The 15,323-nt window shown below is 43.0% G+C and overlaps 2 protein-coding genes across 3 annotated transcripts in view; both read left to right on the top strand.

Moving 5' to 3' along the window:
• SNAPC1 (small nuclear RNA activating complex polypeptide 1) overlaps positions 1–2,431 on the top strand; it is a 29,081-nt gene extending 26,650 nt beyond the window's left edge. For both annotated transcript variants that reach the window (XM_066276628.1, XM_066276626.1), the window contains one exon: positions 307–2,431. In XM_066276628.1, the coding sequence (XP_066132725.1) occupies positions 307–359 (53 nt within the window). In that variant the 3' untranslated portion in view covers positions 360–2,431. The remainder of the gene's footprint in view (positions 1–306) is intronic.
• Positions 2,432–14,207: 11,776 nt separating this feature from the next.
• SYT16 (synaptotagmin 16) overlaps positions 14,208–15,323 on the top strand; it is a 229,995-nt gene continuing 228,879 nt past the window's right edge. The window contains exon 1 of the mRNA XM_066276542.1: positions 14,208–14,288. The gene's annotated coding sequence lies outside the window, so the exon portion shown is untranslated. The remainder of the gene's footprint in view (positions 14,289–15,323) is intronic.

Here is a 15,323-nt window from a genome sequence, read left to right as displayed (position 1 = left end):
TGGGCACTTCTCCTGTGTGCCCTGGCCGGGAATCGAACCTGGGACTCCTGCACGGCAGGCTGATGCTCTACCACTGAGCCAACCAGCCAGGGCTGCAATATCATTTTGAGGAAAAAAATCATATACATGTCAGGTTTACAATTTCTTATTGGAGCTTTGCTGTGATGTCATTCTTCGTGTGCATGTGTATGTGTGAGATGGCATTCTTATTTAATACCCGATAAACATCTGTATAGTTTAAATGTATGTTAGCAATTAACTATTTTTTTTTTACACTTGACAGACTTCTTAATTTTATGTTTTTAGAGGTCACTGTACCCAACAGGAAAAGGAACGTCAGAACCAAGACCCTGGCGTAGAGTTGAGCTTTCTGACAGAGGAAAGATTAATGTTTTGTATATGGAACAGGAAGACTGCCATCACTAAAAATAATTCTTCTGGGAAACTGTAGGTTATTTCTTTGAAATGGCAATACTTTAACATAGTTTTAGAATAAAAATACAAAAACTTATAGTGACAATGTTCTCAAATTTATAATTAATGTTTTCTTTTATGAAGTCTGCATAAATGGAGAGAAAATTTTGATTTAGAATGTAAAAGAAGTAATTCTGTTATTTGCAGATTTTTACTATTTCCTACAAACTTTCTGATATTATACTATGTTAGTACATTTTTTGTAATATATTGGAAATTTTTTTATTGCTGTAAATGGCTAATTATTTTATACCTAAAATCTAGTAATGGATTTATGATGTATATTAACTATTTTGTATATTCTATGATTAAGTGCACTAAAGTTTTTGCCTTACTTGTTTTATTTTTAAAATATATTAAGTTTACCTAGTCAATAACTTATGTGATTGATAATTTAGGAAGCTCAGTTTCTACATCTATAATCAATTAAATATTTTTGGTGCTTGTTTTAAAGCTCCCTTTGGCTTAACATGTATGTATGTATACATTCTATTTGTGTATGTATATGTATGCATCTGTCCATACACACATGCACACACAACATAATAAATACATCAAGTGCAACATTTAAATACTGATTGTTTCTGATAAAACCTTTAAGAGTGGGAGTGGAAATTCCGGAATGTGTCCTTGGTACAGAATAGTTGGGACTCAGAAAAAAATTCTATAGGTTTCCGAATGTGCCTCACTGTTAATTTCTCTTTGGGATATTTATCTATTTATTTTTAAAAGATTTTATTTATTTTAGAGGGAGGAGAGAGCGAGAGAAAGGGTGGGGAGAAGTGGGAAGCATCAACTCATAGTAGTTGCTTCTCGTTTGTGTCTTGACTGGGCAAGCCCGGGGATTTGAACTGTCGGCCTCAGCATTCCAGGTTGATGCTTTAGCCACTGTGCCACCACAGGTCAGGCTCATTGGGACATTTAAATGGGAAATTGCTAGAGCCATGTTGCCACCAACAGCAGACCATCTCCATCTCATGTGGGGCTCAGCCTGTCGTACAGTTGATTCTGTTTGGACTGGTTTCTAGCATTGTCTATTCAGGAATTCTGCGGATGTCCCATGAGTACCAATGTATGATATCTATAATCTTTTAAGATCAAAACACTTAACACTAGCCCAAATAAAACTTTCATTTATTATAATTTATGTCATAACACTAGCTCCTAAACAGAATTGTGTCCCATAACTGACTTCCGATGTTTCTGGTAATAGGTGGGCAGTTTTCATGATGTGGATATGAGAGAGCTCCTGGGATTTCAATATTCTAGGGTTGGGGCACTTGGAGGTGTGGATCCGTATTGGCCACTTGTATACCTAGGTTATTTGCTAGAACTTATCCCATCACTGAAGTTTACAAACATTGTATAGCTAACACATTGAGTAGCCTTCTATTTTTTTTATAACAGTACTTATAAAATACAAGGTGTCATCCATTTCACATTGAAGAAACTATCTCAGGATGCCGTGCCCACATTCACAAAGTTAGTACGTGGTGCATCTGGGGTACAAGAGCAGACTCTGGCCTGTAATGTCATTGTCATTTTACATAAGTGAACAGGAACAGAAATACAGAGGAATACTTCAGACTGCAAGCAGTAAGCCATTTCAGAATGGCTTAAACAATAAGGGAAGTTTATTTTAAAACCAGTTGAGTCTCAGGATGGGGTGGCTCTGGGTTATATACTGTAGTGCAACAGTTCCATGATGGCTTCATAAACCCAGGTTTGGGTCCTTGGGGAAAGCTTTATGTCAGCATAGGGCACTGTTCACCAGCCAGTAGCCAGAGGCCAGCCTTGCAAGTGAGCTTTCCCAAGGGTGGCAGTCTAAGGCCTGCTGAGTTACCTCTTCTGCACAGGTGGGTTCATTTCTCACTATTTCAACTATGCTGGGCTGACTTTTTTGTGTATATGTTGTTTACTTATGTTGGTATTTTTGTTGAATAAATCCGCACTTGAATTTGCGTGCCAAATGTGTGTGTGTGTACACATAAAATTTTGATAATTATTGCTGAATTGAACTCCAAAAGGACTGCCAATTTACATTCCTACTAACAGGATTTGCAAGGGACTCTCCACACCTCCGTTATACTGGCTGTCCTTGCAGTTGTCAGTTGAATATAGCCTGAATCTGAACAACAGTAAATGTGGAAAGATAAAAGAAACAAAATTGTACTAAGCAGTTGGGGAGTGGTTATGTGGTTACATGTGACAGTATAGTGCTTTAGCTCAAAACACGTTTTTCGTGAATATAGTATGAAAATATGTGAGCCACTTGATAGCTTTGCTTTAAATGTGAAATTGAAATTTATTGAACAGTTAAAATAGAAAATATTTGTGTTTAATGGTGGGTTTTCAGAATTAAAATGTGTTCAAATACTAGTTACCTATTAAGCTATTTGCATTTTCAACTTATGAAATAACTACACAAAGTTATAAATATATGATTTTAATGTTAAATATTTACTAAGTACTTGTAAGGGATGAGGCATTGTGGCAATGTTCATAAACAAGCTATTTTAAAATCATACTTTTCAGAAATTTAATATACTGCTCACAAAAATTAGGGGATATTTCAAAATGAATATGAAACGATAAAAAAAGCATTTGATTTTTTTTATTAAACAAGAATATCAGAAAAGCAAATGACAAGTCAGAGCAAGTTGTTCAATTATGCAAATGAAATGCAAAACTAATTTTTATTTCATTGGTAAAAAGGCACTGTACAAAAGGCTGAAAGTACTGGAGTATCTGTATGGTCCCTGATCCCCTAATTTTTGTGAGCAGGGTATATGAGTATTTTTTAAAAGTACAGTATAGTTGTTTTAACATTATATGCCAGGTTCACTGGGAGGATCTAAAAAATAAACCGTGAAAAAAAGAAGTGGGACCGTAAAGAAAATGGAGGTTGTGGATGCTTATTAGGGGAATATTTTTTACTTTGGAAATAATTTATTTCTTCAGAGTAGACTACCCTGAAACTGCAGTTCTGTAGGAGAAATCCTTGTGTGTTTTTTTCTTTTCAGGTACTGTTGTAGGTTTATGTTGTAAGCACACCTCCCCTGGGTTTATAACCTTTTTCTCTTAATGCTTCAGAGGTTTCCTAATTGTGAGATACATTCTGTGTGGGGGAAACACTGCCAGTCTCTTTAACACCCAGCTGAAGTGCTCCTTCCCTGAAACAAACACAGTGTACCACCTGCAAGGTATTTTTTACTGCCTGTGGAGGGATAATGAACCAAATTTTAGGCACAGACTTTGTCTTCTATGGGAATTTCTAGAAAAATGATATGATAAGGAAGTGCACTGAAAATTCATTTATCTAATTTCCTCACTAAAAAACTAGAAAGTAAAAAATTTGTATCCTAGTTCGGCCACTGATGCACTGTGTATCCTTAAGATATTAATTTCTTTTTGTTTAAATCCTTTTCTCAGCTGTAAATTCAAGATAATACAGAACAATATTACCGACTTGTCAAAAATACTGAGAACTGTATAATTCTTTCAAAATGCAAAGATATGAATGCTAAACTTCGAAATATATAATTACCACTGGAAAGTGTAAGCTTTTAAAATGCACTTGGATGAAAGAAACCAGAGTGATCATTAGTGCTTCATGTGATTTTTGAAGTGATTTTCTTAAGTCTTAACAATTGAAAGCTTATGTATTTATAAAGATCCTCAGATAGATATGAGACAAAGCTCATACGGCTCAGTTGACCACGTAAGGAGAGCATGAGTTTTTTAAGTTGAATTAGGTACAATATATATTCTCTTCCTAATAGCCTATTTTGGTTATGACAAAAAGATTCATGCATATAGAGATAAAGTATCTTTTACTGAGGTATCTTTAAAAATGAACTTTATGAGTTGAAAATCACTTCTGCTTTGACATAAAGAGCCTAGGAAAATATGCAGTTATTAATGACTTCCCAATTTACCATTGATTTTTGAATTAAATTAGTTTGAAGAATGCTTTCTTTCTAAATGGCATTGAGAGGACCCTGGGTGCTTAACTATTCACATTTTCATTTATCTTTGAACAACTATGTAATAGTAATTTTCATAGGATATTCTAAAAATTTCTTATATTAAAGCAAGTGCCAGAGCCTCAGGCTGTATAACCCCCTTTTTACACGGCGTTTTTTATGCCTGAATTATTTGGTTTAATATGCTGTATATTGCAGGTCTGGATTAAAAAAAATAGTTTTTCTTTTTAAAAATTATTTGTTAACTTTAGAAAGGAAGAGAGAGAGAGAGATAGGAACATAGATCTGTTCTTGTATGTTCCCTGATGGGATTGAACCAGCAAATTCTGCCCTATGGGAAGACATTGTAACCAACCAAGCTATCTGGCCAGGGCTGTGTTTTTTTAAGGTAAGTTTGGACAGGCTCTTTGAGGTTACAAGGAACAAAAGCATGTTATCAAATGCTTATTTTAAGAATATAGAGAACAGTAAGGCCATCGTCTCATCAAGAGGCACGGTTTCTTGGAAAGCTGAAAAAATCGATCTTTGTCAGGCGGTGAACCCAGCAGCTCCAATGTCCAGGTCATGTCCATTGCTATGTAGTCACAACATGCGTTCTCTTATTCATGTGTTTTCCACTTCTCTCTGCACATTTCTTCCTCTGCTGCTGCTGTCTGAGAGGTCTGATTGATTCCACTGGTTACCATCCAAAAGAGCTCCTGAGACATAGATAGATTACTGGCTCATTCTGGCCTCTTACTATGTCCACTAAGAGGATGGCTCTCCTTAAACGCATAGATCCTTGCTACAGTCAATTGTGGCCAGGAGAGCAGGGTCATAAGACACAGGGCATAGCAAGCAGATTATGTGGAAGGACCCAACTCTGGCATTTTAGAAGAGGTTATGAACAGGACTGCCCTTTGGAATCTCATGGATTTCTCAGTCCAATCAGGATTTGATGCTATACATTACAGTCAGTATTGCAACTCTGTGAAGGAATCAAGTAGTGGCAAAAGTGTTCATTTGACAAACAGCAGCATTGCAGAGTGATTAGGAGAAATTGCTCAAGGGCCAGACTGCCTGGGTCGGCTCTTGGATTACCATGTAATAAGTTAGGAATGTATATCCTTCACTGAATATAACCCCACTTTCACCCCCTTCTGTCTCGTGATAGTGTTATGTATTTTACTTTTTTTAAAAAATTTTTTATTCATTTTTAGAGAGGACAGAGAGAGGGAGAGAGAGAGACAGAGAGAGAGAAGGGGGAGGAGCTGGAAGCATCAACTCCCATATGTGCCTTGACCAGGCAAGCCCAGGGTTTCAAACCGGCGACCTCAACATTTCCAGGTCAACGTTTTATCCACTGCGCCACCACAGGTCAGGCCTGTATTTTACTTCTATATGTTATAAACCTTAAGCATTTTTCTTGCTTTAAACAAAGAAAAAAATGATATTTTCCCACATATGAAGCTTTTCCAGTGCTCTTTTCTTCTTCCTGCAAATTCTGTGCTTGCACTTTGGAATAATTTTCCTTCAGTCTGAAGAATTTCTTTTAATATTTATTTCCTGTAGCTCATTTCTATTGGAGACAAATTCTGTGAGCTTTTACTTGTCTGAAAATGTCTTTTACCTGTATTTTTAAAAGACATTTTTGCTGGATTTAGAATTCTAGGTTGACAGCTTTTTTTTCTTTCAGCACTTTGAAAGTTATTCCATTGTCTTCAGCCTTCATTGTTTCTGAAGAGAAGTTTTGATTCTCACTGTTGTTCCTTTGTCTATGATATGACCCCTTTTATTTCTGGCTGCTTTAAAAAAATTTTTTTCCTTTATTTTTGGTTTTCAGCAGTTTGATATGATGTGTCTATTATTTTCTCAGTCTATCCTGTGTTTTTCTGCACTGGTGTCACTCTTCTCTTTTTAGGACTCCCAATTTCATGTGTATTGACTGCTTGACACTGTCCCACAGGTCATCGTGACATTTTTTCCTCCATAATTTTTCTCTATTCTTCAGACTGGATGATTCCTTTCAACTTGTTTTCAAGCTCACTAATCCTTTCTTCTCATATATTCAACCTACTGTTAATCTCATCCAATAACTTTTAAATTTTAGATGTAGGAATTTTCAATTTGAGGGTGTCCCCATGGTTCTTTTTTATGGTTTTTCTATCTCTGCTGATATTCTCCATTTCTTTACTTATTATATCCATCTTTTACTATTGGTTGTTTAATGTACTTATCTAGTTATTTTGAAGTCTTCGCTAGTTACAACATTGGGGTCTTCAATGTTTGTGTTCTGTTGAATGATAGACTATAGGTCACATTTTCCTGTTTTGTTTTGTTTTTACCCCCCTGTCTAGTAATTTTTTAAGCTGAATGATGATACATATTAGAAGTGCTGGACTCTCTTATAATCTCTCTCTGAAGCATGTCGCGTATTCTAGGACCCTGGTCAGCAAACTGTGGCTCATGAGCCACATGTGGCTCTTTGGCCCCTTGAGTGTGGCTCTTCCACAAAATACCACGTGTGGGCACTACCTTGATAAGAAATGTACCTACCAATATAGTGTAAGTTTAAAAAATTTGGCTCTCAAAAGAAATTTCAATCGTTGTACTGTTGATATTTGGCTCAGTTGACTAATGAGTTTGCCGACCACTGTTCTAGGAGATTACTAAATTACTGACGGAGCATCTTGAATTTGTAGAGGTTTGAAGGCTTTGTTAGCTGCATCTGTTTTGGTTTTGTCCTTGGTTTTATGGCAAATATCTTAGTCCTGGTATGTGGCTCTTATTTCTAAGGGTGTGGCCTTTCTTAAGTTTTAATGGAAAGCCTAAAGTGTTCGCCACATCACTGTATCCTGGCAGGGTTGAAGTTTGAGCTCAGGAGACCCCTGAGTGGGCAGCTGCTGAAATATCTGCTCAGCCCTGTCTGCTCTGCAGCAGTTTATTTGGCCTGGAATCAATGGAGTTCTTGTCCTGCTCACAGCCTGAGCTCTGAGTGGATTTTACACCCTCATTTTGGGGTTGACCTCTGTAATTGCTGCTCTCGGGGATTTCCCATCTTGATTTCCAGCCACCTGGACAGCCCAGTTTTCATTCTCTGACTCCTCAGTTCAGTAAGACTCAGGCTTTCTGCCCGAGTTCCAGCTGCCCTGCTGCATGGACAGGGGTTTGCACTCAGGGTGAAGTTGTAGGAGTACGGATCTCTCCTTCTGTGAAGCGTTGCATTCCCTACAGTGCAGAAAGAGAAGAGGCCAGATAGACTCCTATTTATCCTGAAGTTATTGAACCTTCCTTCCTGGATTTGTGCCCTGAGTGTCTCCTATGTTACCAAGATTCTATATAGTATTCTTTGGAAGTTGATTAAGTTGTTTAAGTCATCCAAGTGCTATGTGATCATAATTTAATGTCATAATACCTAATGGCTTGAAAGAAGTTGGAAAAGCTTTATTTGTTTATTTTTATAATCCAGGGGTCCTCAAACTACGGCCCGCGGGCCGCATGCGGCCCCCTGAGGCCATTTATCCGGCCCCTACCGCACTTCCAGAAGGGGCACCTCTTTCATTGGTGGTCAGTGAGAGGAGCATAGTTCCCATTGAAATACTGGTCAGTTTGTTGATTTAAATTTACTTGTTCTTTATTTTAAATATTGTATTTGTTCCCGTTTTGTTTTTTTACTTTAAAATAAGATATGTGCAGTGTGCATAGGGATTTGTTCATAGTGGTTTTTTTTATAGTCTGGCCCTCCAACGGTCTGAGGGACAGTGAACTGGCCCCCTGTGTAAAAAGTTTGGGGACCCCTGTTATAATCCATGCCATATTTGAATGTTCTTATGTATTTGAGTTCAGAAGCTTAGGACAGATAGGGAGACTGAATGAAAATCAAAGGCAAGTTTTACACAAAACAATCAAAAACTCTTCTCTGTCAGATAGAATGCTCAGTAGCTTGCCAGCTACATGCACAAATCATAGTTAAAATAAGTTTTCTATTTCTACCTACTCTAACAAAGAGTAGCAATAGACATTTCAACCAAAAATAGTCTCCATGGTGACGCAGACCCACTCAGTGTGTGGCTTCAGCCCTGTACCCTTCCCTGGCCTCATTTCTTGTTATAGCCTGAGTGCCGATGAAGTCAACAGGATATGGTCATAGGCCAAGGGTCAGACGGCCTATATGGTAATTTCCGTGCAGTGTATATAAGAGATCTTTGTCTTTCTGATCTTATACATGAAATGAGCTCAAGCAATGTGGATGGTGACATCTAAATCACAATTGTGACAAATAATAAGTCAGATGGGTGCTGCAATAATCATAAATTACCTTAGCTAAAACATTTTATTTAAAAATTATTTTTGTTTTTTAAAAAATTTAATTTTCAATTACAGTTGATGTATAATATTGTGTTAGTTCTAGTTGTACAACATAGTGATTAGACATTTAAATACATTACCAAGTGATCGCCCAGTAAGTCTAGTACCCATCTGACAGCACACATAGTTATTACAATATTATTGACTACATTTCCTAAGCTGTACTTTACATCCCCATGACGACAAACTGGCAATTTGGGAAGGGGAATGGGGGTGGGGGTGGTTCCCATCTGGTGACCATCAATTTGTACCTTAGCTACAACATTTTATAAGCAATTGTTCACTCCTGTCCTTTCTCTGTCCTGTGTCCACAGCTCCCAAAGCTAACGTTCCCCTAGTCTAGGGCCTAGACCATCTGAGTTTGTCCTGCCTACCATCCTCAGGGTCTCCTGGGCCCCTCCCCAGCCTCCCAGTCCCTCCTCACACCTGCCGCGGCTTCACTTATCCCCCCAACACCCTCACTCTCAGCCCTGCTGCTGGCTGTGGTGAGTATGGCCTTCCTTCAAGTCCCATCTCTTTCCACTGCCTGCTTTCCCCAGCAATGGCGGATCAAGTTTCCACATGGCCATCCTGCTGCCTGTGTTCCTGAGGTCTAATTGCAGGTGGCCCCTCCTTGGCTTCCTTCTCATCTTCCTAACAGGCCGCTTAAAACCTTTCCCACTATCCTATGTCCTCAACCTCACCTCTGCTTCCTTCTTGGCAACTAGGCATACTTCCTGCCTTATAGACTCGGGACCACATAGCATACCTGAGCTTCTTCAACCTCCCTCTTCCCACCACAAAGTCCTTTTGCATCCTTATTTTTTTTTGTCTCAACAGAAGTTTCTGAGACTGAAAATGGGTTTTTCTCTCTAAGGTGAAACTGTTTATGCTGGTGATGCCACCACTCCCTCCGATGCCCATTCCTGCCTCTCTTTATACTGTAGGTCTTCCCCCTCCAATGGCTCCTCCTCCTCCCTTTGGAACGACTGGCATCCTAGCTTGATAATGAATGCCTTATGTAATTTTCGTTCCTGTTATGTAATTTCATTTACTCTGTAGGTCTCCCTGTCTCTAACTAGACCCTGGCATCTATAGCCTTAGGTTGTGTGCAGAATGATAGGAGCCGAAATCTTGGCTTTTGAATTTTAAAAGTGAAGGTCCAGGTAAAAGATACAAAGATTTGCAAGGATGCCGTCTCTTTTAAGAGTCAGTTTTTCATCCCTTTTGGAGATAGATTTCCTGGGCCAGGGAGAGAGGAAGGGTCGTCAGGAAGAGAGAGCAATGAGGTCAGGTTCCCTCATGAGAAGATAGCGGCAGACACTGACGGTGAGCCCAACAGCTCTTCCCTGCGCCCTGCTTCCTTGCTGACAGAACCCACCTCTTGTCACAGAAGCTGAAAAGAACAGACATGTGCTCTCCCAGCCTTCATTGCAGCTAGAATTGATGGAGGAGGCTTCTGAGAGCTTTTACAAAGGCTGTCTTCGTTAATAAGAAGAGAGACAGGGCCCTGGCCGGTTGGCTCAGCGGTAGAGCGTCGGCCTAGCGTGCGGAGGACCCGGGTTCGATTCCCGGCCAGGGCACGTGGGAAGGGCGCCCATTTGCTTCTCCACCCCTCCGCTGCGCCTTCCTCTCTGTCTCTCTCTTCCCCTCCCGCAGCCAAGGCTCCATTGGAGCAAAGATGGCCCGGGCGCTGGGGATGGCTCCTTGGCCCCTGCCCCAGGCGCTAGAGTGGCTCTGGTCGCAACATGGCGACACCCAGGAGGGTCGCAACATGGCGACGCCCAGGATGGGCAGAGCATCGCCCCCTGGTGGGCAGAGCGTCGCCCCTGGTGGGCGTGCCGGGTGGATCCCGGTCGGGCGCATGCGGGAGTCTGTCTGACTGTCTCTCCCTGTTTCCAGCTTCAGAAAAATGCAAAAAAAAAAAAAAAAGAAGAGAGACAGGGAAGGTCGACCCCCTCCCCTAACTTTGGAATATCACGTGAGGATACGAGGTTTTGCACTGTAGCAATCTATCTCATTGTGGTCGTGACGGGATTGGCTGACAAATTGCAGAATAGGAAGATGGGAAGAGTCTGAGTGCTCACAGACGTACGAGAGATGCTAAACCACTATGGACCGCCCACTTTTGTGGTCCTTGTTATATGAGATAATAAGTTCTTACTGTACTGTAGGCCACCGTGCTGCAATTATGAAAACATCCCATACCCACTCCGTCCACTCACTTTCTTAGAGAAAAGTCCCATAGCCAAGAACTGGGTGTGGGGAAGGGGGCGGTGATAGACTTTCCAGATAGGTTGGAGAAATTGAAACGTAAGAGAACTGTTGCCTCATAATTGTATTAAACATCTTGTTTGTTGGCCTAGTATGCAGTTCCCCTTAGCCACCATGGTAAGGGGACGGTAGGAAAGAAATGGTTGTGTGGCCAGTTAGAAAAGGCCTGCGACCTCACAGATTTCCTGAGAATGACATGAGCAAATAGCCCTATTTCCCCATAGGAAAGTCAAAGAAAAAAAGTAAGACTTGGAGAAGCATCGGGTGTGGGTGAGAGGACAGAGCTGTGGATGCGCGCTGACAGCCTGATGACTGGGGGCCGTTCACCAATGAACAGGTGTGATGAGCTTGGAAGTCCAGACCGAAGAGGCCCACCCCAGGGTGGACACAGTGCCCGAAGGCCAGAGAACTCTTCACATCCCTGATGCTATGCACTATTTCCTCCAAAATAAATGCAACCCCAAGGAAAAGTGAGGAAGAAAAACTGAATTACCTGAGGAAAACCCGAATGGATGGAAGTTACCCTGAACTGACTAAAATCAGGCTTCCTAATATCAGGTAGGAAGGAGGCTTGAGTCTTACAGTTAATTTAGTTATAGAAAAGTGAAATTTTCTTCCTTTTATGTACTTAAATATGTGGACACAAATACATCTTTCCTGCTGAATAATGCTCTATCTTAAAAACAAACAAAAAACAGACAAAAATCCTAGTCTTACCTCAAGCTTGTTCTCCCTTGAAGCTCTCTGTTCCCTTTCATTCCCTTTCCTGCCAAACTTTTTGAGAAGGCCTTGGGGCCTTCACCTCTTTAAAAGCTACTTACTCCTTAATCCCTTCTCATCTGACCTCTGGCTCCAGGCTAATCAACCTGCTATCTAACGGGTCAGTCATTTAGAACAGTGGTCCCTAACCCCCAGCTCGCGGACTGATACCGGTCCATGGGCCATTTGGTACTGGTCCACAGAGAAAGAATAAATAACTTACATTATTTCCATTTTATTTATATTTAAGTCTGAACGATGTTTTATTTTTAAAAAATGACCAGATTCCCTCTGTTACATCCGGCTAAGACTCACTCTTGACGCTTGTCTCGGTCACGTGATACCTTTATCTATCCCACCCTAAAGGCCGGTCCATGAAAATATTTTCTGACATTAAACCAGTCCGTCGCCCAAAAAAGGTTGGGGACCACTGATTTAGAATACATTTATTGAACTTTTACTTTGATTTATCATTTTTCCTCTTTCTGACTTAGAAAAGCAGCTTCGGTTAATAATAAAGTGCCTAAAAAATGTTCTGCTGACTCTTCCAGTGAGTCTAGTCACAACTCACCATCTTTCTCCTCCAATCAGCTTAACCTTTTGACTTCTGAGCTTTGAATAGGTTCAAAGCTCCAGGCTCATTTTTAATTCTTTTTTTTTTTTTTCATTTCCTGTCTAACCCATTTCAAATCTTTTGGCTTTGGGGCTCCCCACAGAGGGCTGTTTTGAAAGACAAATGGGCCAGATCTCTGTGATTATTAAGAAGAGGGTGCTTCAGACTGACCAGGCGGTGGCGCGCAATGGATAGAGCGACGGATTGGGATGCGGAGGACCCAGGCTCGAGACCCCGAGGTTGCCAGCTTGAGTGCGGGCTCATCTGGTTTGAGTAAAAAGCTCACTAGCTTGAGCCCAAGGTTGCTGGCTCAAGCAAGGGGTCATTCGGTCTGCTGTAGCCCCTGGTAAAGGCACATATGAGAAAGCAATCAATGAACAACTAAAGTGCCACAACGAAAAACTGATGATTGATGCTTCTCATCTCTCTCTGTTCCTGTCTGTCTGTCCCTATCTATCTCTCTGTCTCTGTAAAAAAAAAGGGGGGGGGTGTGCTTCAGAATCACCTGTGCTGAACACACCAAGATGAAAAACGAACAATAATAACACAATAACAACCCAATGCCTGGTGGTCCCACTCCAGATGTGCTAGCTCTGGATGTGCAGTCCACACAGAGTACCCACGGCTCCCTTACCTGTGCTCTGTGACCTCATCAGAAAGGATGCCCGTGTTGTGCTCTGGTTGTTTCCTGTGTCTGCCCAGCCAAATGGGAGCTGCTTGGACAGTGCTGACCCCCATTGACTGGGTTGAATGTACATCCCGAGTGTACCATTGTATCTGTAAGAAGTAAATACCCTGCCATTTGATTCAAGGCACAGGTGTTAGCCATTGATTCTTTACATAAGGGATCTGGGGATCTCATCTATCACTGCCCCTGACATACCAGGAATCCATCAGAAATCGGTTTCTGGACTTCAAGAAGATGTGCTGTATTCAACTTGCACAAACAATTTCAGTTCAGAGCACCCTTGAAACACAAATGGCCTGTGAGGCCCAAAAGGGTTTGGCTCATTCATTCAGGGTGATCTACTGACTCCAGCGCACACGCCTAGTCAGCTGGCAGGGCTGTGGTTTGGCCGCTGGTCATATGCCAATTAGAGGCTCATCCGGTTGGCATCCAATCAATTAGCTGGCGGGTCATTCATGTGCTCATGCAGGCCCCCAGTCACATAGCCACCCAGCAGATACTTACTGATAGCCTACTGTGTGCCAGACGCTATTTTCCCACTGGAGACAAAAACAGATGGTAGCATGACTGGAACCTGCCGGCATGGTGTGTTGGGCGGGTTTCCTCCGAGTTCCTGCACTGGAGGATTAATATGCGGCACCTGGCTCAGGTTGCCTTGGACTCAACTCGTTTCCACGTTTTGTTCCTGACAGCTGGGATTGAGCACTGACTGTGGCGTCCCAAACCACAGGTAGGAAGCTCGAGGCAGGGAGAGTGGAGGTGACAGGAAAACTAGAATGTAGCGGGGAATGAATATAATGGGAAAGGTAGCTCGGAGAAGTGGTCCTGGCGTGGCCGAGAGCGTGTTTCCAAGTTGCTGCATTTATTGTCCTTAGGGAAGGGGGGCGGGGGCGGAGAGCCGGGTTAGGGTAGGTCAGCGGCCGGGCGCCAGGAGCTCAGCGGGCTCTGACCGGGGCGCTGGGCTGGGCTCTCTGGACCCGCGGGGCGCAATGGGAGGCAGCGCGGGCTGCGGGCGGCGCGGCGGGGGCGCGCGGCGGGAGGGGCTGTGCGCGGCGCGGCCCCCGAGCGTGGGGCCTGGCGAGCAGCGCGCGCCTGTCTGGGCTCCGCGCAGGGTCCCCCAGCCGCCGGCGGCCGCCCGCAGCACCTAGCTGGACCATGGCGACTGACAGTAAGTGCGCTCGGGCCGTTGAGGCCCCGGGTGGGAGGCCGCGGGGCCCAGGGCTGCGAAGTTCTCCTCTTTGCGACGCCTGTCTTTATGCCGGGCTCGCGGGACCAGCGGCCGGGGTCTCCCTCGCGCCCGGACGAGCCCTTGCTCCTCTGCCCGTCATCCTTCCCTACCAGGCAGGACTTCAGAGGCGCAGGTGGCTCTGGCAGCCGGCTCGGGAGGGATGTGGTAGAAAGGCGTGCGCCGCGCGGAGGTAGAGGGGACGCTGCGATGCGGTGGGGTCCAGGGGCCTGCCATTGCAGCCCTTCGGGGACAGTGCCCCCAGGACCAGAGCCAGCTTTTGGGGAGCCCGCCACCAAGGCACCGCTAGCCCTTAGCACTGGGAGTTCAAGGTTCGCCTGGAGTTCTGGGTTGGATTTGTGGACTTGCCTTCTGGGGATAAGGGGACATGAACTGCTTGCTGAGCTGCCTTGTGGCCCCACTCGGGCCACGTTCCTAGAGGGCAGTGGAGGGCTGGCCAGAGACCGCATCTGGTCACTGAGGACAGCGAATGTGATTAGCACGCGGACATGTCCTGGTAAAACTACTGAATGGAAGTGTTGGAAGGCACTGGGTTGGCCTGCTTTGGGCATCTTGGCACCAGTGCTTTATTGGCTCACTGCTTTTGGAAATGGAGTCACGTCTATGAAAACTGGTTAAGTTAGACGTATGAGAAGCTAGATATTATTATATTGTACATGTATTAAATGTTTTAGTAGAGCCTCGCAGGGAGATCAGAGTAAAACCAGCAGTCACACCTGCTGCATACCTAACAGAAGGCGCTGTGTTCAAAGCCCGTAGTGCACAGCCGGCGTATATTAGAGACTCACTGAATGAATGAATGGTGTACTGGCTAGCGATACCCTTTGGAGGGCATTTTTGAGAAATGAGAAGGGACAAAGATGGAGGTAAACATTTCTGCGATAATTTATTGTTTTTCTTTCAAACCATCTATTATCCCAGCCAACAACACAGCTTTGGTATGGTGCAAAGAGCAGG

Source organism: Saccopteryx bilineata, chromosome 4 (assembly GCF_036850765.1).
Source record: "Saccopteryx bilineata isolate mSacBil1 chromosome 4, mSacBil1_pri_phased_curated, whole genome shotgun sequence".
NCBI classification, from domain to species: Eukaryota; Metazoa; Chordata; class Mammalia; order Chiroptera; family Emballonuridae; genus Saccopteryx; species Saccopteryx bilineata.
The sequence above is the reverse complement of the archived record's forward strand: the minus strand, read 5'-3'. Positions and strand labels throughout refer to the sequence as shown.